General features: G+C 42.5%; 1 protein-coding gene across 3 annotated transcripts in view; it reads left to right on the forward strand.

The window, feature by feature from the left end:
- Positions 1-9,167: 9,167 nt before the first annotated feature.
- The window catches only part of DSE (dermatan sulfate epimerase), a 36,437-nt gene continuing 18,703 nt past the window's right edge, over positions 9,168-26,901 (forward strand). For 2 of the 3 annotated variants that reach the window (XM_086745581.1, XM_086745583.1), the window contains exons 1-3: positions 9,168-9,283; positions 9,722-9,791; positions 22,635-23,103. In XM_086745581.1, the coding sequence (XP_086601707.1) occupies positions 22,688-23,103 (416 nt within the window). In that variant the 5' untranslated portion in view covers positions 9,168-9,283; positions 9,722-9,791; positions 22,635-22,687. Of the gene's footprint in view, positions 9,284-9,684; positions 9,792-22,634; positions 23,104-26,901 lie in introns of those variants that run through there. The other variant, XM_086745582.1, reaches the window with a different exon arrangement.

Genomic DNA, 26,901 nt, shown 5'->3' on the forward strand with positions numbered 1-26,901 from the left:
CATATTTTCTAGCTATGTACAAAAAGATAAAATTTCTTATCAACCTTCTTTCCCTCAGTAGGTGCAATTCTACATTTCACACAGCAGCCTTGTTTGAAAAGTGGCCATGACTTGTCCAGTCACATACTAAATAAATATTGTAGCTTCACCTTTAAGTCTTTCCTCCTGGGGCCAAGTATGCATTAAATCATACCAGGGCAAATGACAGCAGACTGTGAGGATATGAGTTAGCGGGGAGGAGGCAGTGTCTGAGCTTTCACATCAACCTTCTTTTGCCACCACAGGCAACAACAATGCAGTAAGTGTAATACATGCTTTTGTAGACAACCTTGATGTTTTACAGCAGTTTCTCAGAAAGTCAAGTTTAGAAATAAAGTGACGGCTGTGCAAAAAGGTAGCAGTCTGATGCTCTACACCACGCAGCGAGGAGTGTGATTGATACGAAAATGTTGCTTCTGCCTTCCCTGGCAAGGGGGCACGCTGCTGCTCCTCAGCGTCATGGAAGGAGCAAGGCAAGTTCTCTGGTACGTTTAAGCAACTGACTTTTAAAACAAAATATGCCTCTTTCTGACAGTGTTTAAGCTGCAGCATAGCATCAGAGGAAGGAGGGAAAGCACGCGGCTAAGCTACAGGAACCTTATCTCTGCAGAGTGCCAGCTGCAGTGGTATAATGACTATAATGGAGTAGCTGCAGACATCTATTGTTAACAACTGCCCATGAACCAGCCCTTCCAGCAGGCACGTAGCTGATCCAGAAACCCCCAGGGGAAAGGCTCAATCCCATTATAAATCTGGTTGCCTGTAATTTTGTTTTCTCCAGTTCTGACTAAGTGGAACATCAAACCTCCTTGGTGAGTCACAGGAGAGAAAAAAAAAACATGAAAAATAGAGATTTTCTCCTGAGTGCTTTCAGTGCAAGAAACAAATCCCACTTTTCCTTAAGCATTATACATAGAAATGCTTAACTTCAAAGCAGAGCCTGGATTAGGGCCAAAATAAGATGGAATCCAGGAAGTTAAACAGACTCGGAGATTTCCAGCTTGAAAAGCTTGCCAGCATCTTTACAGGGCAAACTGGAGATTCCTAGCTACAGGTCAATGGGCTAGTACTGTGGCCAGCACGACCAATATGTTTCTTGAATGTAGGACAAAGGTGTAAGGGAAATGTTCTCAGGATGAGGTGGGTACCCACAGCAGCTCTCTGGCAAGCATGGCAAGACCACAGAGGTTTTGCAGCTGACCAGATGTCACAGTTCACAGAAGGGCAAACATCTGAAGCACCGCGTGTAACTTCTGCCCCCGCTGCAGCTAAACCGATTTAATCAGAACTGTGCTAAAGAATCCCTCATGCTTCCCACTCACGCTGCCAGAGTGCATACGTAGTTCTCTCACACGTGGTTGTAACAACTTTTAAATACTTGCACTGGAGTGAGAAACCATCGCAGCCACTTCAAAACAATGTTCTGGCTTCCAGTCCCTTTTGCAAATTAGAGGGTGCAAGACACAAAATGGCAGCAGTACAAATGGAACAGCAGCCTGCGCAGAACCCGCCGCAGCTCCGACGGCCCAGCAAAGCAGATCCTGCCAGCCAGAAAGGTATTTCTATTTCCCATTGGCTACTGAGTGTCAAGTACAGACACTTAAACACTCGGTTGGATTTCCTCTTACAAGTTTGAAGAACTTGCATTCCTTTTAAGAGTGAAGAAAAATAACAAACTATCTTATTACACTGTATACAGGAGAAAAAAAAATAGGCATTCTTGTCCAAAATTTATGAAAGTAGTATTTTCAGGGTATATTTTAGGAGAACAAGCTATTAACATTCAACAGACCTTCTATCACAACACTAATGCAATTCTGAAAATTGTGACTCCATGTGCCTAATAAATTTACATTTAAAAGATTAATTTTTAAAGCCTCCACCACCTTTGAAGAATAAAAGTACAGGTGAATATATCAACTCTTTTCTTGCCTTATTTCAAATAATACCTGAAAATTGCAGTTTTGTTTCTACACCATCCTTCTGGAACCTCAGGCTCACAGTGGGAATTTAAATGGATAATCCTAGGTGCTAAGCAACCTGCAAATTATATTAATCCAGAGGAAGAAGTTGCCATTGTAAATTTTGTGAGAAGTAACATGATGTTAATAGCTCAACAGGGCAATAAATGGCTAGAGGGTACCAGGGAATGGAGTTACATACAGTACAGTAAATAATAACTACCAAAATATATCTAGTATTTTCCTCTTTCCTCTAACCTTTCTCCTGTTATTTTGCAGGATTTGGAGATACCTGGTACATTACTGACACTAATCCACACACAAAATTAGAAAAACAAAATATTGTAACCTGAAGACAATTACATGAATTTAAGAAAATAGATTTGATAACTACCATTAATATGACCATTGTTAGATATATAGTATTAGAAGTGACTGTAAAGGTATTTGTATGCATGTATACATGTATGTGTACACATTCAGAAGCCATTGCTGTGCAGAGTGCACCGTCAGTGACCCACGAACATGGACGTGTGTGTGAGTGAACGATCACAAGGTGTTTACAGGGGCCCCTGAAATACTCAACAGCGGTGGCCTTGAAAGCACAGGAAGAGGATGATACCAAAAGCCCCGGAACAGTACACACAATCACCAATTCCTGATGCAGACTTGTGCAACAACCTCATGAAGCCCCTAAAACTCAGAGCAGAGACGGAGCTGGCTTTAGGGAGTATGCATGACTACAACCAGAGCAACCAGCCAGTTGGTGGGCACCATTGCTTCAGAATCAAGCGTGCAGAATTGATTGCTATGCTATAGTAGCCTCTAGTGCTGCATATGTTAGTATTATCTTTAAGTGGAAATTAATGTCTAATGCTTGTGTCTGTGTTTGATCTAATATCCCACCTTTGAGTCTTGGCTGCAACTAGGCTGCAGCAAGTCAGATTGAGACGACAGCAAAGAGAAACAGAGAGTCAGCAGCAAGTTCAAATACAGTCTCTAAGAAATACCTTTTTAATTTACACATCTCTAGCGTAAGGAGGAAGAGAGAGACATGGGAGTATGAAACACAAGAACTGGGGGTGGGGCTAAGTAACTAGCTTGTAAATATTTTCATGAATCCTGGCAGTTGTTTAGTCGTCTACTCGGCTTTCCACATGCCAAGTGACTCCAAAAAAATAGGTGGATTCTAGCCTTAAAAATTCCATTCACTGAAAACAGTGTGTTACAAATGGAAAACATTATTGCAACATATCTGGCATCCAGAGAGGGAGGTTGTGGCAGTCAGCTCTCAGGGAGCACTGACCAAGTCCGTCTTTAGGTTTCTCTCAGCATGAGCGTTCACAGTTTGTGCTCCTCAGGGGATATGGCTCAGTTCATAACAACGCAGAAATAAGTTGATATGCTGAGAAAGGTGACACATTTAGGAACATAAAGTAACAAACGATTCGGCTGAATGAAAAGCCACATGCTGCTGGGTGCCACCCCCCCCCCGCCACCCCGCAAATCTAACCTGTTCTGGTCATCATCAAAGAAAGGGTGAGAGGAGCAGGCCACCTAGGCAATCTGAGAGCTGCTGGGAGGAGATAAACCTACATTTAGTTGATGTCTACCATAATGTAAAAACAATTAAAATGACATTGTCCTACTGCTGTCATAAGGGATTCTGCTGTTTAAAGGCACAGACCAGATGACACACATAATTTTTTATTGGATCCAGGTATTTTTTTGTATTTCACAGTTAAGTACCTATGTATCTGCTTTATGGCTGCTGTCTTCCTGACATGTCTGAGGACCATGAATCTGTCTCCACTCACGACTGTTTTACCTCTCCTTGCTAAGTTACTGATGCTGCTGCTTCCCATTCACTAAGAAATCTGCAGGAATTTTTTTCTCATCTGACTTTCTGTCTGCTGGCCCCAGGCTAAACCAGGCTGAACACATGGTGAGAGCAAGAAAGAGGGAAAGAAAGGAAATGTAAAGCAGAGAAAGATGTCCCATTTACATACAAAGAAGAGCTGTTTAGGAAACATGTCTAGTGCTTTCCCCTTCCAGCTACCCTACTGATACTTTGGCTACTACAACTAGAAGAGTCAAACTGCATCTGTGGGGAAGGGAGAAGCATTTCTACTCTGTAGATATAGAAGCAGACAAAGGAAGGAGGAAGCATTTGGTGCACTAACGCATCCTTCCAGTCCCAGAAAGGTACCTGGCACCTGATAGACCTGTAGGAAACAACTGGCTAGATCTTCCTTTGAGAGAAATTCCTTTGCACCACACTAAATGTGCCCCAGCCAGAAAGGTATCCTAATGAGCTTAGACAAGATTTCCAGATTTCCAACTCTTTCTGATTCTTAGGGCTGATTTCAGGCCGCTGCTTTTCATTACCTAGTTTTGGAGCTGTGCTGTGACTGTTTCTGCCCATTGCCTGCACAGTGAGCCAGAGCCCCAAATCCCCAAGTAGTCAATGGTATGAATCACGCAACACTCTCGTAAACTTGAAGGACGTAGTAGGAACAACAACAAAGTTGGGACACTGTCCGGTCCACACCCTGGCTGGAAAAGAGGCGATAGCCAACATTCCTCCATATGTGGCTGGAATTGGGATGTTTTGACAATTAGAGCTGCCTTCATGTGGCACTAATAAAGTGCAGGGGGGAGGAGTTGGGCAGAGCAGCCCAGATCAAGGAGGGCAGGGTGAGCATTTTGCAAATACCCAGAATTGCAGTTCTGCAGTTCAGCTACAAGAAGAGACTGGCCTAGTGTTCCTGTCCTGCAGCTTTCAGCTCACAGTGCTAATATCAGAAATCATCACAGCTGGGCACAAAAGACAAAGGGAACACAAGGGTTATAGTCATAACAAAAACAATTGTTTTGGAAAACTAGTGAAAGAATCCAGAGAATTTTGTATTTTTCTCTCTTCATTTGAAAGGTTTTGTCACTTAATGACAAAAGTAAAAGTGCTTCTTATATGGAAATTAGAAACCAAACAGATCACACGGAGACTAGGACTTCAGTGATGGGGAGGTACTTAAAAAAAAAACAAAACAACAACAAAATGACACAGAGGAAAAATAAAAGGAGAAAAAAAATGCTGTTGCATAGGCTAGGCAGGAAGAAAGAAAAGAATGGTCCAGGCTGTGTATGTGGAACTGACTGAATGACATACAGCATCCCTCTTTAGGCTAACATCTTCAGCCATAAAGAAAGAAAAAGGAAACATCCCTCCATATTCACCACTAAGTGAGAACCAAAGGCTTTAAAATGTATGAAGCATCAGCAGACACTTGATGGCTCCTCCAGAAAGGATAAGCCCTACATCACCAGCTTCATGCAGGCCTGCTGCCTCCTTTTCTCACTGGCCCAGCACAGCAATAGGGGCTTGCTCCCTCTTCACATCCTCATGACCCAGCTCATCACTGCACCAGAAAAATAAAGTGCATTTCCTTTCCCAGCAAGCCACAGAGCCTTCTTGGAAGTCTTCCCTTCTCAAACTTCATTTACCATAGGCAGAGGGAGGTGGAAGGATAGATGTTAGCAAGATGTTGTAACCAAGAGCTGGCTTCTCACAATGTCTCTGATGTGGTGGACATTTTCAAGCTACATACTGTATACTTTGGTGTCTAAGACAGTGACTTCTATGTGTGTGACCTAAAATAACTGTCATTGTTGTAAAAGGGCAACACTTCCCACATGCATTTGGCTCAGTCACACAGACACCAGACATTTCATGTTCCTGGTAATGCTGTTTGCCATAAAGGCCAAGGAAAAATACAGAGCATGGGATGTATGAGTAGAACAGTGTCTGTCCTGAACAGTTTTCAAACAATTTCCATGGAACATGGTCTGCACAACTGGCCAAGCCAATGGTCTTTAGCTCCAAAAGGTAAATATAGCTCCTCTCCTAAATCCATTCTGGAACAATGCCACCCAAAAGGTCACTTTACTCTACGTTTCAGTGTTGCATGATGTAATTTAAGGTAATGACAGCTGCAAAAATTATTAATCTCAATGAGACCTTTCCAATAAAAAAAAAAAGGAAGAAGAAGAAAGGAACAAATAAACTGTGATTCTGATACTTGGGAGCAGAGAGGGAGTGAGATTTCAGGGACAAAAGCACCAAGAGAGTGAAAATATGTTAATGAGTCAGTCATTTAAATTAACTTTATAGTCAGTAGCAAGAATAGGTAGCCTAGGGACTTGATTCGTCACATCCTAAAGATGTCTAAAACAGGTCGGATGAATTCTAGCCTGAAAGTATTTCTTTTTCTCTGTGGTTTGAAAGAGAGTCTAATGTGACTAGACCAGAGGTAGTTATTGACGAGTACAGAACAAAAGTGCATGACAGGTTCAGAGGTTAGATGTATCCCACCCAGAATTTCTGCTCCAGATTTACACTGTTTTATTGCTTAATTGTTTTCTTCTTGCTGTCATCAGCAACAAATTCACTGGCATGCAGCAAGGCTAGCAAATTATGGAGAGAAGCTCAACCCTAGCAAGGAAGTTTATACACATTGCTGAAGAGGTGAAGGGCATAGGAAGATCAAAGAGGAGCCATAATCTTGCCTGTGCGAGTAGCATTTTGAACATAATCATACAAAACAGGACTGGAAAGGACCTTGACAGACCATCTGGTCCACCCCTTGCTCTCAGGCAAGATCCATCAGACTTTCTAGACCTGAACTCTTCTTGTCAAATATATGTCCAACTTGTACTAAAAAGCCTCCAGGGACAGAGGTACCATTCACGCGTGCTTTATTTACCCTTACAGATACTTTACAGATAATGTTTTCCCTATTTAGCCTAAATTTCTCTTACTGCAACTTACATGCTGTTCTCAGAGGATGTAGATAAGAGATTATTATCTTATTTTCAGCAGTTTTCACATAGCTGAAGGCTGTTATCACATCTTCCTCCAATCTTCTAATCCTTAAGCTAATTTTTCAGTCTTTTCGTATACATGATGCTTGCTAAACCTGGGGTTGTTCTCATTTCAAGATTATTAGTGGCAATGCTGAAATAAACCTAGAATGGACAGATCTTGCCTCTCTTCGGTATCTCCGAATCATCCTGTAAATGTATTTATTTAGCCTGACAAGCACCCCGCGAGTTATTGGGAAATAAAATAAGCCCCATGTTACACAAGAGGACGTAAGGTAGAGAGGATTTGTGGCTCTCCACTCTGTGTATGTATCTCCACCACAGTCTAACTGCACACCAGAGCATGACCTGAGCGCATCCCAGCACAACCTCTATGAGGCAGAAACCCAAGGGCACAGGCTATAGGGGAGCCACAGCATGCTTCTGTTGTGACAAGGCAGCACAGCGCAGTTTCTCTACACTGCAGACAGATACAACCACAGACCAAGGTCAGGATTTCGAAAGCCGTTCAGCCATTATGCTGTTCAGAATGGTAAGGTCCAATTCCATTTTACTTAGAGTCAGATATGTAGTATATTTAAACACCTAATGATGCAGTGACTAGTACCTAGACACCTCCCTCCTCATCCCTTTAGGTATCCCAATGATTTTAGGAATTCCAGTAGAATTGTCCCGTTAGCCACATCTGGACTGCCTAGGAGAGCCTGTGGCTCTTCTCGTGCTCATTTGTGTCACAACATTAATATTTAACAACTCCACTATCAATGCAGTGTAGCATAACATCATTCAAATAGGTGTTTAGAAACATATCTTCTCATGTTTACTCTAGGGTTTGCATGACTGAAACTGAAGCACTCCGGGACTGAAACTGAAGCACTCCGGGCTTTCAGGCATGTCGCTACTGGTAAAAAAGCAAGGCTTCATTCCAGGCTCTGGCACTGCTCTCCGAGTTTGCAGAAGCAGCTTGTGGATCCCCACGCATTACGCTGAGACTGTCAATGGATATCGCTGCAAAATACAACAGGGGTGAAGGGAAATGTATAGTTTCTAGTTTCATCTAGTTTCCACAAGTTTATTAATCTTGGTAGAACAGCAGGAAATCACACTGCAAGCCACGAAGAGCCTGTTTAAAACCATGATCGGAAAACACAGATTTTGCATTTCAAAGCCAGGGAACCGAGCACTTCAAGCCCACCGGTTGATTCAGCAGCATCGGTAAACACATTATTAAAACGAATAATAAGCTTTGTGAAATGCAAACTTCAGGTCGTTGGACACCATCCTGATCCATCACATGTAAATATTTTTTATTTGCATTTCACTAGAGCAGGCTGGAGATGATAAAACACGCTCAGCTCAGCTTTCAGAACCCAACAGCCATTTGGAATTCTTCACTTCATACTTCTTCTTGGTCATAGTGACTGAGTAAGCAGAGGGAACTGTTCCAAAGGATTATTTATTTTATCCTCTTTTATATTAACTTTCCTAAAAATCTTCAGTTGAGTGGCCGCAAAAAAAAAAAAAAAAAAGTCAGGATGATGGCCTTGAATGCCGACAGTGTTTCACGTTTTTGTTTCACACGGTAAACACGTAAGTAAGTAGCCACACCATACTTAAAAAGAGCAGATTGACAAATCGGCTTTTTTTTGTTTCTTCGCTGGCTTGAGGGAACTTTTGGATGGGAGGTCCCTTTACCCTCCTGCAGCAGGGTGACAGCCCTAGGGATGGACATCGCATCCGAAGGGGTCCCCTGGATCCTTCATCCTCCACAGCCCCCCCTTGCCCCAACCGTGGTACCGCTGCCGCCCGTACTCGGGGCAGAAAATCAAACCGCCGAGCCTGCGGGCTTGGGGCCCACACGTTCCCTGCACAGAAACGAATCCTCCGGCAAAAAGGGAAAATTCGGGTATTTCCGCGAAGTGCGAGCTGGGGAGGAGCGGCGGGCGGGGGAGGAAAAAAAAAAAGAAAGCCGTGTGGGCGCCGGGAATAAACACAAAAATGAGCACACAGAGCACAAGCCAGGGAGGGCCGGCCCGGGAGGCCGCGCAGCCCCTCTGCCCGGCGGCGGGACCGGGAGGGCCCAGCGGACCCCGCCGCCCCCCGCGCCCGGCAGCGTGGTCCCCCGGCGGATGGAGCGGTGCCCCCATGGCGTTGGGGGCCGGGGGTGGGGGGACGAAGAGGAGGAGGAGAAGCGGGGGGAGGAGGAGGACCGAGGAGAGGTAATGAAGGAGGGCGGGGAAGCGGGAGGTGGAGCGGGAGGGGGGAGTCGCTTTCTTCCTGAGTTGAAAAACGCCCACCCCCACGCCCCGCTCTGTCCCCCGGGGCTGCAGAGGAGAAACTTTCTGGCTGCCGAGCGGCGGGGCCGCGCCGCGCCGAGCCGAGCCAGGCAGGGGCCGCCGGCGGTGAGTGCCCGGGCGGTGCGGGGCAGCCCTCCCCTCCCGAACCCTCCATCCCGTCCGCTCCGCTCCGCCGGGCGGCCCCGCTCCTCCTGCCCGCGGGCCCCGTCAGCGCCGCTCCGCCCGCGCCGGGCTGGGGGAGGCCGGTTACCGGCGTATCTGGGGAGCGGGGCCGGGGGGAGTCGGACCGCAAGGAGCGGCGGTTGGCAGGCACCAGGTAGTGGCGGGAGCCCAGTGGGGTGTGGGGTGCGGGCCGGGGGGAGCAGCCTGCGGGCAGGGGATTTTGCGGGACGGCGGGGCCGGACGGACACCCGCACCCTTCCAGGGGGCCCCGAGTGTTCCGGGAGGGGTGCGGGAGGGGGTGGGGGGGCGCGCGTAGCTTGCTCTGTTTCAAGCGTTACCTCCGCGCGCCGTGGGTCACAGCGGCTTTCCGCTCTCCCGTAGCGCCGTTACCGCCGGAGCCTGCGAGCCGTTCGGCGATGAGTTGAGCCCCCCAGCCATGCGTGTGTGAGAGGTAAGCGGCAGCATCCTTGCCTTGCACCTGGGAAGCTGAGAGATGGGAAGAGAGCGATTTGCCCCATGCAACTTCCTACTACTTTCCCCTTCTTCTTCTTTTTTTTTTTTTTTTTTTTTTTTTTTTTTTTTTTTTTTTTCCGGTTGGAAAAGTCCTGAGTGCCCTGGGACCGCAGCCGTTAACTCGCGAAGCTCGGTCCCCTCAGCCCCCGGACGGGAGCTGCAGCTCCTCCAGCTGCTGTGGCACGAAGGCCACGCGTCACCGCTTGGTGCATCTCCTGCCAGCTCTTAACATTCAGTTTGGTATGAATGAAAGTCGCCGTTCTCTCTGCTTCTGTCATTCCCTCTTGAAACAATACAAAGCGTCGTATTTTCCCGCATTTTCAAGCTTTTTCGGACATAATCAGTGGCAATATAAGAAATGGTTACAATTGTGAATGAAGTACAGGAAGTATTGCTCAACTAGTTGGAGATTTTTGGTCACCCTAAGAAGATCAATTGCAATTTGAATAACACTAAAGTTTTAATATCGTCTAAACAAAGACAATGAAAATCTCAGCTAAATATTACCACATTTATGTTTATCGTGCCAGCAATTATTATAACTCACTGCAGTATTTCAGAAAAGGAACGATGCAGCTGAAGGGCAGCAGTGGGAATCAATAATTCAGATGCTGTTTATTACTCTGAAAGGCTCTCGCTGGGTAGCCTAGGGCAAGTCACCCCACCTCTCCATGGCTCTGTTTCCTTCCTCATAAAACAGATGAATGTGCTTGCTTGCTTCACAGGAGTGTTGAGAAGTTTAATTAATTAGTTTCATAACTACTTGGAGATCTTTGGGTGCATTTTTCTACAGAAGCGCTAAATATTATTTCAACTATGAGTTATTTTACTGTGTGTCATTACTTATATGTTTATTCAGTGACCTAAATTAGCAAAGTTTGTAGTGGAAGTCCACAAAGTAGCAGCTCTGGATTGGGATTTTCTTGACTATCTTTAAACTTCACTAGGATGCGAAATCAGAATATACTAATCACAGCGTATTTTACTGGGACAGAACTACTGGTACTTTAAGAAAATGCAGTTTTCTTTTCTTGTTACTCAAAATAAGAGCTTGCTTTTGTTGTTTTGTTTGAAGCATTGTGATGCTTTGCATAATTTTGAATTATCATGGAAGAAAATGAGTGCTGTTATTTAATACAAGAGATGAGAATACTTTCTGACCATATCTGTATCCTCTGCTGTGGAGACTGACCTCAGAAGATGCTTGGTGCTGGTTTTCTACAGCATATTCATATACAGTCTCTTCTGAAACTTGTCCTTTGGTCATAGAGAATAGGGGCTACAAAAGAAGAAATACATGAACCGAATAAATTGATTGCCTATGGTAAAAGCTGATAGATTTTGGTTGCCCGAGTGATAGATTTTGGTTGCCCAGTTTTTGGTATAGTTTGTAGTAGTTGTTTTAATTAGGTATTTAGTAAATGTCTCTACCACAATGGAGAGGAAACTGTGTTTCATTAGCTGCCTAAATGACAGATGTGATTTTCGTAGGTTGCATACAGTAAAAAAGAGTAGCTGAAAGCTAGTTTTAGGGCGACATCTCGGTTTTGGTACTTTTTAAAGGCTCATCTCAAACACCACGCACATGAAGTCTGCGTGTACCATTTCTTTTCCTCAAGTACAATGACAGCAAGCACATAAGCTTTTTCAAAAGTGAATTCAAATAAAACCTAGATCAGTGCTGGTAGAAAGTCATTCCCATCACCAGGCAGCTTTTGGGTTGTGAATGAATGCAGTGAGCTTATGTGCCGGGGGAGAAATGGTCACGTCCGTCAGTACCCGGCAGTCTGAGCAGTGAGAACTAGGGTTAAATGAGGCTGGAAACGAGTCCGTAAAACTGAAGTGTCCCTTCTCTCAGAAGTGATTGCATTTGGCTAAAACTGAGTCACATTCCTAGGCTTGTGTGTGGAAACTTGCACATCTGGCAACCACAACACACTCCAGCAATAAGCAGGAAGAAATTTAGTTACTACTGCTATTGTTCCTGGACATTTTGCAAGAAATAAAGCCTGTTTTCCCTCTTCTTTTTTTTTTTTTTTTCTGAAGGAATTAAAAACATAAAGAAAGAAAGAACTTTCTGTAATCATTGTTTCCTGGTTTAGACTTGAAAATCCAAGTGTCTGGGGAGTGAAAGAGAATATGACTTTTGCTTAGCAAGTTGTATTTAATTGGTAAATATGATATCTGAGCAGCAAGTATGTCCCGGCTATTTACACCTTCTTTGCTGTCTCCATTCAGCTGGGGTAGATAAAAGAGCTTGATTACAGTAGTGTTGTCTCCTAAAGCTCTTAAAGCATGGTGCCAGTTTGTGTTCAAGACTGTAGCCACATATTTATTATAAATAGACTTAATATTTATAATAGACATATTGGAAAGGCCTTGCTTTGAGCTACTTTTCTGTTTAGATGGGTAAGCTTTGTACCGATGTCTGTTAGCCCAGCTAAGCCCAGCCAGGGCTATGGTGAGCTGTGACAGAGTTGCATTAGCAAAACCCAAAACCCTTGCACGCTGCGCTTTGGCCAGAGTTGGCTATCTGCTCAGGATGGGAACAGAGCAGAGGAGGGGAGTAAAGCCTGCTACGAAAGAGGAAATTTAGCTGATGTCACCTGGGACCTTTCTCATGAATGCTTTGTCAGTAGGAGTTCAGCAGAAGCAAAGTGTTGGTAATGCAGAGCTCACCAGAGGGGTCTGGTCATTTTGGGAATCACGTGAAGGACAGAGCGCTGGAAATAGGTTCTCACATCAAGTGCCGCCGACATGCTTTCATCTGCTCTTGGGACATGGTCAGGTGTGAAAGCCCAGGCACAATGCGGCCGTTATGTACATGGTCTGAAATTACCTTTGCTTGATCTTCCTTTCTGTTTTTTCCCCTTAGACTCACAGAGTATGCAGTAGGAATCAGCAAGAGCATTATTTAGAGCAGGATTATAGGGACCTCAGTCACTTGACTCAGGCAGGTATTGTATCTCAGTACCAGACAAACATAATTTTAACATAAGAGTTCTTTCCCCACAGTTGTCCTGATATATGTTCTTGGTTTGGTTTTTATCAGAAGTAGTAAAAATGCTGAATGTTTGATATAAGCCTGGTATGCCCTCTTAAGTCTTCTAATCAAATGGCTGCCTAGAGTTATTAAAGTATTTTCAAAAGTTGTTTGAAAGCGTTTCTGTGGATGTCATGTCATTTTAAAGCCTTTTAATCAGACCCTTGTAACTGTGGTGCGTCACATTTTTTGTCAACACAATGTGTCAAGTTTCAGCTCTGCTGTGAGAGCCATGCCTGCATAACTCAAGGTCCGAAATGAGATTGTACAACTCTAAATTTCATAATTAACCTGTAATTTAATGGTTATGTTGATGCCTACTCAGACAAATTGGTCACGCCAATTGTGAGTAGCTAAATTTTGCAGGAATAATGTAGGCTACGAACTCCATCTGTGTTTGAGTCTTCTGTACATGAAAATGTAATTGTCACTTTTTATCAAGGGTATTCTGGGCAGCAGTGAAGACAGCAGTAATAACCCCAAAGGAACTACGGGACAAGACAATTTATTGTCTCTCCAAGTTTGTGCCTTGAAAAACAGCTGCATCTGGGTACATACAAGTTTTGTCTGTGCATAGATAGACAAACAGGTAGACCTCTCTCTATATATAGAAACCGTAGATAATGAGATAGCAGATGAAAGCGGAGAAGGTAACAACAGCATTGTGCCAATAATGATGAACAGCGTATTGATCTGCAGTGAGATGTGACTGCTGGGCAGAGTGGTGCCATTTAGGACCACAAACACAGAGGCATTTATCCTGTAGCAAGTGAAAGAATAGTTCTTCTATGTAAACACGTTTGAGGTCTGCGTAAACACATCTTAAGATGATATGTAAATAGTATAAAAGCAAGTGTTAATTTAAATTGCTTAGATTGAAGTCTTTTTAAGTTCATAAATTGACTTGGTTGCTGGTGCTCCTACCTGCTGTCACAATACTTGAACAGAAACAATAAATAAAATTTTAATATAGTTTAGTGTGCAGGACTTGAGTCATAAACAGGGTATGGAAACATAGTTAAAAAGAGTTTTGATGCCATAGCAACTGAAGGATGTGATGCATTTTAGAATTCCCATCTATTAATATGACGTCCTGTGGAAATGCTTTACAAATAGAAATATCCGTTTGGTATCTTCAGCTACTGAAGTCTGTAGATAGATACAGATATATAGAGAGTGAGAACTGGTTTTGTAAAACTCCAGCTGGAATACTTCATCAATTTCCAACATCTTGGAGGCAACTGAATGAACAACTATTAAAACAACAGGCAGGAAAGATTAAAACTGTTAATTACACATAGTAGAGGTGAACAACAAGCCAGGGGACTTAAAACATTTACAGGTATTTGGAGGATTAAAGTTCAAGGCTAACAAAAAAGTATTAGTTGGAAAAGAGGATGGAAATTAAAGTCAGAAGTGGAAACACTGGTCTTGTTATCAGAGGTTTCTGATGCTGTAATCAGCCTCCTAAAAAGTGAGGGAAGCTCCATGGCATGCAGCGCTCTGAGTGGGCTGGATGAAGCACCAAGCACCAGGAGGAATTTTGTTTTGACAGCAGTAGAATTGGCTTTCCCCTTTTCCATGTGTGATTAATGTTTTTCTGCCCTTTATTTGTACCTCCTGGGCATTGCAGTCACCCTCTGAAGGTTTTCCAGCTCTTCCACTGCACCATGGCTGTAGCCCTCCATCCACACTGTGGCCACGCTCTTGCTTTCCTCGGATAATCTCTTCCTTTGCTCGCTTCCTCTCATGAGGCGCAGCTGCGCTTGTGGGTTGTAGGCTGCTGTCAGAGGAAACCCTGAGCGTGATCTCTCATACTCCACGCCGAAGGGTTCACAGCCTTACAGGCGCCCTGGATGGGTCTACGTGCGTGGGCCAGGAAAATGCGTTATTTCTTAGCAGCTGCCAAATGAATACCGTGCCACCACCCAGATCATTACAGGCACTTTTGGTCTGTGTTTCTTCAGTGTCTGTGACAACCACGGTCCTAGGTCCCGAAAGTGTCCTCTGTGCTGTAACAATATAATAGATGGATGAGTGGTTTGGTTGACTTCATTAATGGAGTGGACAAACATAGTTAATAGATCCTTTTGGTCTACATGAAAATTCTCAAATTCTTCCGTTAGTGTTAGTGTCTGTGAAAATATTTCTGAAAAAAACCTCTATATTTTTAATTATCAAAATGGCCTTTTGAAAGGTACTTCAGCTCAGGATAAAACAAAAAATGCTGGTGCTCTAAAGGAAATCTTTTTGTGTTAGTTCATAGTTTTATGCCTTTGATGGTAAAAGTGACTGAGCTTTCATTCACTGAATGTGAATGCCTTAACAGGCATGTCTGTACTGGTTGGGAATGATTGCCTTCAGGATTCTGGATATCAAAATGACTTTCTTGCTCATTCGGTACAGTGAAGTAGAGAATAAAAGGTCCCAGTAAGGGTTAGGAATAGTAATGTTAGTGCAACCAAAAAATTATGGAAAAAGCATTTATACCATAGAATAAATTATAAAATAAAATAAAATTCAAAATTCCCAGATTATGGTTTGGGCATGCAGACAATTTAAATCTTGTTTTTGCCTGAGGCAGAGAAAAGGTTATGCATTCAGTGTGCATGTGTGTATGCCCTGTTAATTTATATGTACAGTGGTAAAATAGGCAAATAAGATTTTCAATGAAAGGAATAAACAGGCAAAACTTCTGTCACAGATACCTTACGCATCCTACTGTAAATACTTTGCAGTTGCCATCCTGTCTGTAGCATGGAGCAGAATGAGTGCAGCCCTTCGTTCTCCGAGAATGACCCTCTCACACAGCTGGGCACCGCTCTAAATAGAGCCATTGAATTTTGTGCATCGATCAAAGGACAGACATGAGTTTAAATCTTGACTGCTGACATGATGTCATATACTGGTAATTACTACAGGAACGGGTTGTTTCTGGTTCCTTTTATGATTTTCATAGTACAGCTGTTATTCAGACATACAAGTTGATACAAAGCTGCTTCCAAGGTATTTCAGATTGCTTCAGAACAAGTGCAATGCTGACACCTGGGTACCTGAGCTATACTTCATTTTATTGTAGATTTGATTCTGAATTGGGATTTCAGCATTTAAGCTTTTAAATACCTTTGACATCACGTAATTGTGCTGTAGCATACTCCTCATAGTGAAAAAATCAGAGGAAGAAATGAAGTAATGTCCCCTGGTGGTTAAGGTCGTAATAGGTATTTTTCAAGTTGTAAGCAGTGATTTTTACACCTTTCCAGCATTTTTACTGGAGAGATAGATGGTCACTGGATTTATCCAACTGACCAAAAAGAGAATGGAGGAAGGATTCCCGCCTGCTATTATCTTGGGACATGAGAATTTTCTACGCTTGTGTCCAGCCCCACAGCTTTGAGAGGGGCTTGGCAGTAATGCTTGCTGGTGTGGGAACTATACAGCTTGGCTGTTTGGTCAGTAGATTCATTGTGATTGTTACAGTGCGAAGATAAGTTTATTCTTTTTTTTTTTGGTCCTGCTCTGCTGCCTAATTTTGCTATATCAGATATCTTTCTGTGAGTCAATAGGGACCGATTGGCAATATATATGGGAATTGGGCTCTGTTGACCTTTTAACCTCTCTGTTTTCATGGGCTTACCCTGCATTATTTAGTACTTAAATGTGATGGGATTCAGTTAGAGGACTTAATTGCTCGGCTATTTTTAAATGCATTTGCAAAATATTTAAATCAGTGGTAAAAATGACATTGTTGGACAAAATAGCTCTCCAGTTGATGTAAGCATCATGATTTTCAAACACCACTATTTTCAACTGATTAATTTAGTTTTATAGATTGTTCTCCTTTATCAGCAACAAAGTCAATTGCAATGTGCATGAAAAGATTCACTAATTATTTGAGGTATTTGGCCAAAGTGCCAAAAAAGGATTCCTACAGAAGTTTGCTTTTCTCCACCTGTCATCTAGCCTGGCACTCCTCGTGGCAAGCAGTTACATTTTGGCAGCTGTCCAACAAAAAGATGGATACCCATCCATGTTTAATGGGAGAAGATATCATGCACATCTCATTGCAGCGTTACCTATTAGTTTCATAGTATTTGTACGGCAGCAGTTGTTGCTGGTGGCTGACCATTTCTTGTTAAAATATCTATGACTCTCTTACTTGTTTTAGCATAAAATAAGCTAAAATATCTTATTTTAGTTTTAGTGCTAGTACTTTTGAATGGCTTAACAAGGTGATCTTATAATGTAGTTTAAGTTGTGATGAAAGCATGCCAACACTTGTTCAATGTGAAATTCGGAACTGACTAAACATTACAAAAAATGGAGTAGAAGCAGCTTGCTTTCACTTTGAGTAATTTCGGAAGAAGCGATGCAAAAAAATCATGTGAGTTAAGTCATTGATGATTCAGAGATCATTGTCTAAGGCAAAAGCTTGCAGGATGAACCTGAACATTTGCTTTCAGTCAGTGTGATGGAACAGACTTTCCGTTAAATACTTGAACACAATTCTCACCCAAATACTTGTGGAGGTAATTCAGGTAGCAGTAGTCAGAACTGTAGCCTTTGTGGAAAAGAGGAGCTGCTCAAAAGATGAGGAAAAGTTGTGAAATCTGTGGAGATAAGTCTTTAAATGGTAATTCTGAGTTGTAAACTAGTTTTGTTTTGTTTTGGTTTTTTTTCCTTACAGAGATAGAGGTTGGATACTAGAGCCCAATGTCAGGGCTCCTCTTACCTTCTCTGGAGACAGCTTTGCAGGGCAGGGGGTCAGAGGAAAGCCAGCATATCCACAGCAGAGATGCCAGGAGTTTGCCTGCAGCATCTCCTGAGCAATCTAGAAGGAGAAGACAGCATGGCAGTGGGAAGCCCAGCTTTCACTGGGAGCTGTAACTCTACTGTCTAACTCCATCCACCTTTTTCTGGCTGGAGTCTCCTGGTCCTGTTTAAGCATTAGGCTTCCCAGGGTACACAGTGAGGTGGAGTAGAGCCCATGACCTCAGTAGGTCAGGCAGTGAGGTGGAGAAGGCCCAAGACCTCAGTGGGTCACACAGTAAGGTGGAGAAGGACCAATGATGTCAGTGGGTCACACAGTGAGGTGGTGGAGGGCCCCTAACCTCAGGCAAGCGTAGATGAGAGCTGTGTGCTGCGACAGTCACTCCTGGTGTAAGTGGGTGGGCAGGTCTGACTTCTTCATGTCCCAGCCCTGGGCTCTGGGAAGCTCTTTCATTCAGAAGACTGAATAATCTGTGGTGTTGTGATGCCTCCAGTTCAGTGAAGTTTGAACCACCAGAAGCCTTACCTTTTCTGCTCCTGGCTGCAAAGGCTGATGATACCCATGTTGGAGGTGAGTCATGGGCTAGTGTTGGAGATGCTAGCAGAGAGACCTGTGATTTTTGCTTTTTAAGTGGTGACACAAGAGTTGTCCCAGCAAAAGCCATCCGCAAAGCACAGTGACTCTTCAGAACTGATACTGCAGAAAGCCACGGTTCTCTACATATTTTTACTTTTGTTACGGTCCACAAGAAGGTCAGATTGTTTTAAGGACAGGTGTGCCAGCTGAGGGTCCTAACAGTGCTGTCCTTTACTCTCTCCGCTCTGCTGCCCCTCTCCCACTCCTCTGCTCTCACTGCTGGAGCAGCCTTTCTGTGCACAAGTGGCTGGAGTAACCAGGGCCTCTTTTTCCTTTAAATAGTGCATTAAACCAGATTTATTTGGTGAACTTATTTGTATATACCCGTCCAGTTCAGCTAGTGGTATCAGTTTTACAATACTTTTTTTTTCCTGTGGTTGAACATCTAGTCATTGATGCAGATGGGGAGGACTGAAATAGTTAAGATTTAGTCTGTTTTTTTTTTCTAGAAAAAAATTACGTTCATTACTGTTTGTTTCTGCTGGCAATGGAGTGGAAGTCATGGCAAATGCTCTTTCAATCTAGGACTAAGTGAGAGCCTGTTCAAAGACCGTGGTATGTTAGCATTTTCTTCAATGGGAAAGCATCCTTCAATCTCCTTTTAATTTTTAGTACTTCACTAGGTCATGGTTTCCAAACTGAATAAAACCCCCTCATTTTCAGAAAAGCTTGAGTTGCTTGGTAAAGTTTTTCTTGGAAGATGTTGCTGGTAGTGATGTAGTGTAATACGAGAGTAAGAAATTCTTTTAACTTTAAAAAATGGTATTGTGAGTGCGTCTTAAGCGATCAGAAATCCCAAGCTCCTATTCTTTTGAGCTCTGTGTATCAAACAAACTTGTAGCAGGTTCTTTTACAACTGGTAAGTTGGACCTAATGCAGCCAGTTATCTCTACATGTCTGGCTTCATCTAAGCTATGCAGATGATCAAGTTTCATATGGGTGTTTTTGAACAGTACTATGTGTTTCTTTAGCTTTCAGTATGCAAGTAAGTTACCTAAGGAAACGTCAAAGTATGGAGTTCAACACAGTTGAATATGCATTCTGCATCAGTGTTTTTGGCTTGTTTGGTTTTGTTCCCCGCCCCCGCCCCCAGCTACATTTATACCATTATAATGAATCTTAAGTAGTCCCTAAGCTATTTTTGGTCGCATTCTTCTGCTGAAGGTACTTCAGTTCTTTTGCAACAACCTGATAGTTTTCGAAGTTATTTTATATATCTTAGCAATCTGTGCAGTTTCTAAACAGCTACTGAACTGTTTGATGATGGTGCCCATGAGCCATTTGGAATTATCTGGACGAGTCAGTAAGACGGTGAAGTGTGTGGTCAGGTCTGGCCCTAGCCAGTGAAGAGCTTGATAGTGTGTGTGGCTGAAGGCACTTCTGCCGTTGGAAATCCCTGCAGGAGTGGTTTGTCACGACTGTGTCCAGAACCACACGGTTTGTATTTCCGCATTACCTAGATAATGGTTTTTATATCAAATTCACATTTTTATTCTGTTTGGAACTTTGTGATTGTTTGCATATTACTTTTGCTGGTCCTGCTTTTAAGGACATCATAGATGAGAGAACATGGAACATCTGCCTCTTTCCTCGCTCTCTGTAGCACGGTTTGAGCCATAGACATGCTATCTCGGGGCCTCACTCTCCATGTGGTTGTGGCTGGTGCCTCCCCATCGATCTGCATGGAGAGGAAGGTGGACTCCTCTTTTGCTGCCTCCTCCTATCCACCAGACACACCAGGCTGAGCCCTGCAAAGTTATGGGACAGGGCTCACTGGCCTTACCGAACTGTGGCTGCCATGGGTTTATTGTCTTCATATCACAGGAAGGGCATCAGAGTGATTTAACCAGGAATAAATAAGGATGACTTTGTAGTCCTGCTTTCGTCACTCCCTATTGACTTTCTTGCAGATCTTGACTCAGAATATGCTGCCTATGAATATACTATAGATCAGTTTTCCAGTTATGCTGTTGTTAGTCTAAACAATGTGGTACAGTGGTTGCTTCTCATGTACAAGGTGAAAAAAAAAAGGGTTTACCTTCTGTATTAAATGCACACATGCATGAGAGGAGAAAATGAGGGAAGTTATTGAATTCTTAAAATACGGACTGTGCATTTTAGACGACACTGGAGGTGTTTGATGGTGAAATTCTGGGAAATGTGTGTTGAGATTTACAAAGAGGTGGTTCTGGGCAACCTTACTGTATATTCCCTAATCTCTGGTTGAAGGACCCTAATTTAGGGAACTCTTAAAACTACCCCTAAATTTTTGTGTGCTTAATTCTCAGAAGTACTTACAGAAATCAAACCAAGGTCCTTACTGCTGTCTGGGATTTTTTTTTTTCTGGTTATGTAAGCCAGGAAACTTCTTTCAATGTATGATGATCACAGAAAAAAGTTACAGGAATTTTTTGCCTTTTTTTGCCAGCTTTTTTTTTTAGGTTCTTTCATCTGCTCCCCATTCTAAAGGATTATAAAGGCTTCAGGAAAACTATGCTGTTAGATTTTTTTAATTATGAAGAAGCAGTTCTTCTCAACAGTTAAAAAAATGACATCATGTTTCAAACATGAATGTACTGGTTAGGCTGTTTATCTCCTTCCTTTCAAGATATACTGTTGTATCATTTCGTTATTTATAGATGAGAATGAGTAGACTTGAATGTTTGCATAAACTATGGTGTATGTTTCTTTCTGTGTGTGCATGTTGTGAGAAAATATGTAGATATAGTAAGAGTATTATCAAACCACCCTATGATCTGCGTAATATGTCCTGTAATTATTAGTTTACCTCCAAAAAAAAGGGCAAAACTTACCTATAAAATTCATTAAAGTGCTATGAAAATGTCATCTCCCATTACGCTCTGTTAAAGCAATTATGCTATGCGCTGTGATACAGAAATGTAGGCAGTTACAGGCTGCAATATTATTTTTACCCTAGGCAGGAATGCACAAGAAGAGATGTATTTTTTGGCCAAAGTTGCTTGCTCCCAAATTAATTTTAGGAGCTGAACACAAGCACGTAGAGGATCTGCATACCCAGTAGTCATGGAGGGACCCGGTCTATGAAGGTTGTCTCATTGTCTGTGCACACGTTAATGACATTGTTCAGTCAGGATGTCAGTGTCTGAATAAGGTTTTAGCAGCCTGTTTCTGTTGAAAGTTTTGGCATCTAAATGTGGGGAACTGTGGGGAGAAATAGAAGGTTGCTTTGTACTTCAGCTTCTTACGAGATTTATGACTGAATCCCATGAAACAGGTTTTCCATGGAAAAAAAAAATTGATATTAGTTTTTAGATTTTCTTTCCTTCTGTCTATTTCTCCTTTTAATAATTGAAAACTACTGTTCATTATTTACATAAAACTGACTCTCTTGGGTCTGCTTTCTGTAACCTTTCCCCTTGGAAGAATTCTAGGAATTTGCTGGCTTTCCTCAGGGGGATCCTGGCCATGTTTTATCTGAGACTTCAGGCTAGATAGTTGGTAATTTTTACGAAGTAACTTACTATGTTTAAATACTTGCTTTTAACCTCTGCATAGATTTGCCATTTGAGCATATTTTGAGAAGTTATCTACGTAGGAAAATATGCACTTTAATTTAACGTTCAGTCTTCTTGATAGCTGGCAGTAAATGTCTATATGCAAAATGGAAAATCCCTTTGGAAAAAAAAAAAAAAAAAGCAAAAAACCTAAATGCCCTGAAGTCAAGGTATTTCAGCTGTATTTCTAAGGCTGTGCTGCTTCTCTTTCTCTTTTTTCTTTCAGACTTTTTTTTTTTCAGTTTGTTGGGTTTTTTTCTTTTTTTAAATGAAGACGTGTCAGAACTGGAGGCCATGAGCACGGTATAAAATGATCCTGGCGCAAGCCTCCAGCATTCCTCATCCTCCCCTCTCCAGCTGCTAACATCAGCCAAGGCAGCACGCAGGCTTGCCTGCTGCCAGCATGAGCTCCCTGACTCTCCCCCTTCCTCCTCCCCTCCCGCCCTTCTCTGCTTGCCAGTACAGTCAGCACTGCTTCGTATTAGGCACCGTTGCAATTATTTGAAATCTGGAGTACGAGAGCTGTCAGTGTGTTCCTTCACCTATTATCAGCTACTGGAGGAAAAGATGTAGGAGGGAGAGGCTCTCCTCAAAGTGTACAGGTTCTTCTTTAGGATTAATTGCTCAGTGGGTGTTTAATCTGAAATATTCATACAGAAATTGTTTTAAAGCCACCTGGGTGGTATGTGGGGTTTTATATGTCCGGATGGAATCATATTTCCTAGAGAGCATCCTGAATTATAGCACCTCGCAGATTCATTTTCTAACTCTCTCTTTCATGTCCGTCTGCCATAGGATATTTCAAAGATGGTTTGGCTGCCACTGAGACTTGGAGATCTAATGCCACAATGAGGACTCACACACGGGGAGCCCCAAGTGTGTTTTTCATACACGCGGTTTGCTTCGCCTTTGCCTACAGTGCCAGGGAGGACCCGGACGTGATGGTTCCTTTTGTCAACGCCAACTACGACAGCTACCCCATGCTCTACTTTTCCAAAGGGGATGTGGAGATTCTGCGTCTCCAAGCCACCACCACGCACCAGCACATTGCAGCTCGTCTGACCGAGGCAGTGCAAACGATGCTGTCATATCCCCTGGAGTACCTTCCTCCCTGGGACCCCAAGGAGTTCAGCGCTCGGTGGAATGAAATTTATGGCAACAACCTCGGGGCCCTGGCGATGTTCTGTGTGCTCTACCCTGAAAACATTGAGGCCATCAACATGGCCAAGGATTACATGGAGAGGATGGCGGCTCAGCCTAGTTGGTAGATTTTTGTCTTTTTTTTTTTTAAGTTGTTTTTACTGTTCAAGCTGCTTGCAGTTGGAGGAGTGAGTGGATGAGTGAATTGCATAATTATTTCAGTTGTTCTAATGTTCACTTTAACAGTGACTAACTTGCTGAATACATTTACCCTTACCTGGACCGGCAGTGCCACACAGCTTTTCACCTCCTCTGGACTTACCCAGTTGCAAATTAATGCTGAAAGAAGGAGAGTGACCCTTTGTGTACCATCCTAAATGCTGTAAATTATTAAAAAAAAAAAAAATCCAAATCCATCACAAATCAGAAGCCAGGGTTTCAAATCTGATTTTTAGTGAGAAGTGCTAAAAGTGTTATTTTTTAATTTTATTTTTTTTTTCAGACTCATACAATTTCTTTTGGGTAATTCTTCCTTAGGAAGAATTCAGGAAAGAGAGACCTATGAAAAAGGTGTAATTAAGTGTAGGTAAAAGTGACGCTCTGAGCTTTGGCAGTCAAGTGTTCTATGGATGCTCTAACATCTGAGCTTCAGTTCAGACTTTGATCTCCGCTTTACTGTACGGTTCTTGGGCCTCCTAAGACATACTATGGCACAATAGAAATAGTTATTAATCTGATTACTTTATGGAAACAGTTTGAGTAATTGGCATTTTGATGATCCCCTCATGGATCAGTTCACCTGGATGTCAGTTGTCACACACAAGCTACTCTGTCCTCACTGTGCCACGCTCTTTCTGTGGGGACAGAAGTTAATGTTCTGCTTTTCAAGCAGCATCCATTGTTCACACTACTATTCCCTACCTTCTTTGGGTTAAGACCAACAAGTAGCATCCTATAAATTACATCCATCCGTGGACTGTCATTGGAAATATGCTGGATATGAGCTAGCATAACTTGGGATCCATATCCTCCTGACGGGCATGACTTAAAAGGCAATAGAGTGCTGGGATTCTCCTGTACTAGGTATTAAAGTGGTGAATGCCACAGAAATACAGGAACTAGAACAAAAGAAGTGGTGGGAGAGCAAAGGGACACACTGGGCTTAAGGTGCTTGCATGTCGTGAAAGAGAGGACACGGAGAGAGCTGAGAACGGTAGTGGCACAGCAGGATGGTGGTTATTTCCAAAATCTTCTGCTGAAGCACAGCAATACAAAGTTTCAGTCTTAGTTACCTTCAGAGACAATCTGTAGGACAGTCTTTCTCCTGGCTCACTGGCAGAGGGACAGAGCTTACAGAGAGGAATCCTAGGATGTGTAACCATTTTCAACAGGACCTACAGGCTGCTCCAAACTCAATACCTTCTTCCCAGTTTCATCGTTTGCACTCTTTCTTAACTTGCTTTGGGTAGTGCAGACACATAGTTACATGGCCATCTGTTTTAACGGTATAAGAAAGAGGTGCAAATGATTTTGTGAGTGGTGGAACTTACTTGTGTCTGTCTTTCTCAGTTTCCTACATCTCACTCGCTGTCTCAAGTGCATTTAGTAGGGGAAGTAGAGAAGGAGGAAATCAGAGATGTAGCGGATAGGGCTGGAGTAAACTGCCCTTTGTATAACCTCCAACCTCCAAGTGGCCAGTTTTCCAAATGCTATGACAGAAACATGCATCTGGTTTCCATTTTTGTTTTTCCCCTGTGAACTTATGGTTGAATGCTGTCAACGTGGAGTTCATGCTACAGTTCCAACAGTGATGGCAGATCTCTCTTCCTTGTCCAACGGCCGTTTTCGGGAAAACTATAGGAATGTAGCAACTCTGAGGCATGTACTGCTCTCTCTGGCTTTGCTCAAATAGGTCAGCAGGTTCAGAAGCTGGAAGAGTGGACAGAGGGATTACGTAAATCTGTTTTTCCTAAGAAACTCAACTAAAAAGTACCAGCAAAACGTGTTACTGCCCACACTTCTCCACTTAGGATAAGACTAGGAGCACAAACATGCAAATGGGAGAGTTGTTGCCTGATCACTACTAGCAGACATTCAGATTTTATGGCATCTAAAGCACTGTGTAAGACTGTACATGAATGCTTCTGGCATTATCACAGTAATAGAAGTCTTAAAAAAAAAAAGTTTAAAAGTTATCCAGTCTATTTAAGAGACTCATGTCCATATGTCATCAGTAAAGGGGCTTTTCCAGAGGGATATCAGTGAGATAAGTAAATCAGAGGAACTTTTCTCTCCCTGGACTTCCTCTATAATGTAGATGCCTAAATTGTTAGGTAAATTGCCCCCAGAATGTCTTTATCACTGAGGGATTCATCAACATGTAGTGGAAAGTTAAATCTGGCTGTCATATAGATTCCTTACTGGCAGTTTGATTCTTTCAGCAGTATAATCTGGATTTCTTTTGGCTTCTGCTGACATGACATTGACTCTAACAAAACTCTAGAATTTTTTTTAAAAGTCCAGTTGGAGGAGTTTCCTCTAATTTTCATGGAGATATTAAATGAAATTTAAGCCTTATAAGAAAACTAAAGTGTATTTTGGTAGTGTGTGCAGTAGTTGGATAAAATAACTAGCTTAAAATGTCACACTGGTTATTTGTCCAAGTATGTCAGGAGATTAAGGAGACTGACATTATAAATTTCTTCTTTACATTAGCATCAATCTTCAATAATCTGAGTATGGTTCAATGTATCAGAATACAATTATGAGCAAATCTACTGATAATTGATATACGCATGGAAGGGGCATGTAATTAAGCACATTTGTCTTTTCTCATCAGTTACAGCAGTAATTTTATGTCATGTAATAAAGTGCACCCTTAATTGAGTTCCAGTACGTGTAGGCTAACAGAGCTTGAGCCGTTTATCATAACAAACGATGTCGAAAGGGATGCTGCTCATAACAGAGCATCCGTAATTGCTACATCCTGGAGTAGGTTTACATTTTAAAATAAACAAAGGGGCAATGGCTAATAGCTAACTATAACAATCACCCAAAATTAATATGGGAACAGACAATGTTTTGGAGACGAGCAAGAGCAGGGAAACATAGTGCATTAATATTTCAATAAAAATATATGAACTTTCATGTTTTTGCCTGTAAAAATAAAAGCTGGTGTTTAACTTGCTTGGTTTTCCTGGGATTTGATATCTAGATGCTGTCTAAAATCTTAGGGAAAGTTTGTCCTTCTATTTGAGCTGTATTATGTTATTTTAGAGAGAACGGAGAATATAGATGCATTCTCTGGCGTGTTATCTCTGACTGGCTCCTAGAGCACTCCCCACCAGAAGCGTGGTTTTGACCGAGGGGATCTGTACTCATGATTCTTTCCATATGCTGCCTCAGCCCATTCCCGCTCCGAGTGAGTGATGTAATCTGAGTCACACATCGTGCAGAAATAAGAGTCCAGTCAGATTCTGCATTTTGGACAAAGCAGTGAAAAACTCTCTTCTTTACTAAGCCTGCCTTATAAACAAATGCCTTAGAAGTTCACAAATTCTGCACCTTTCTTACAACAGGAGAGACGTCCCCATTTCCAATTGCCAGACAAAGGAGTTCTGTACTTTTTTTTTTTTTTTTTTTTTGGCACATAGTTGACACACCGGTTTTAAAGACAAGTATGTTACCAATGTGCAGCAAAGTATAGGATTTGACAGTAAGCCTGCCTCCGTGGGTTTCATAGGGAAGATAATTCCTGTCAAGCATGTGCAAACATTCCAGGGAAATAGCAGTGAGTAAGGAGAGGAGAAGGTAACGGGAGGCTTCGGCATAACAAATCTGTGACCCTTCTGCTGTTTCTTATTAACCAGCAACCCTATAGCCTTCTGTTAGTCCCTGTTTAATAAAAGCATTGGAACATGCT

This window comes from Chlamydotis macqueenii, chromosome 3 (genome assembly GCF_036417535.1).
Source record: "Chlamydotis macqueenii isolate bChlMac1 chromosome 3, bChlMac1.mat, whole genome shotgun sequence".
NCBI lineage: Eukaryota > Metazoa > Chordata > Aves > Otidiformes > Otididae > Chlamydotis > Chlamydotis macqueenii.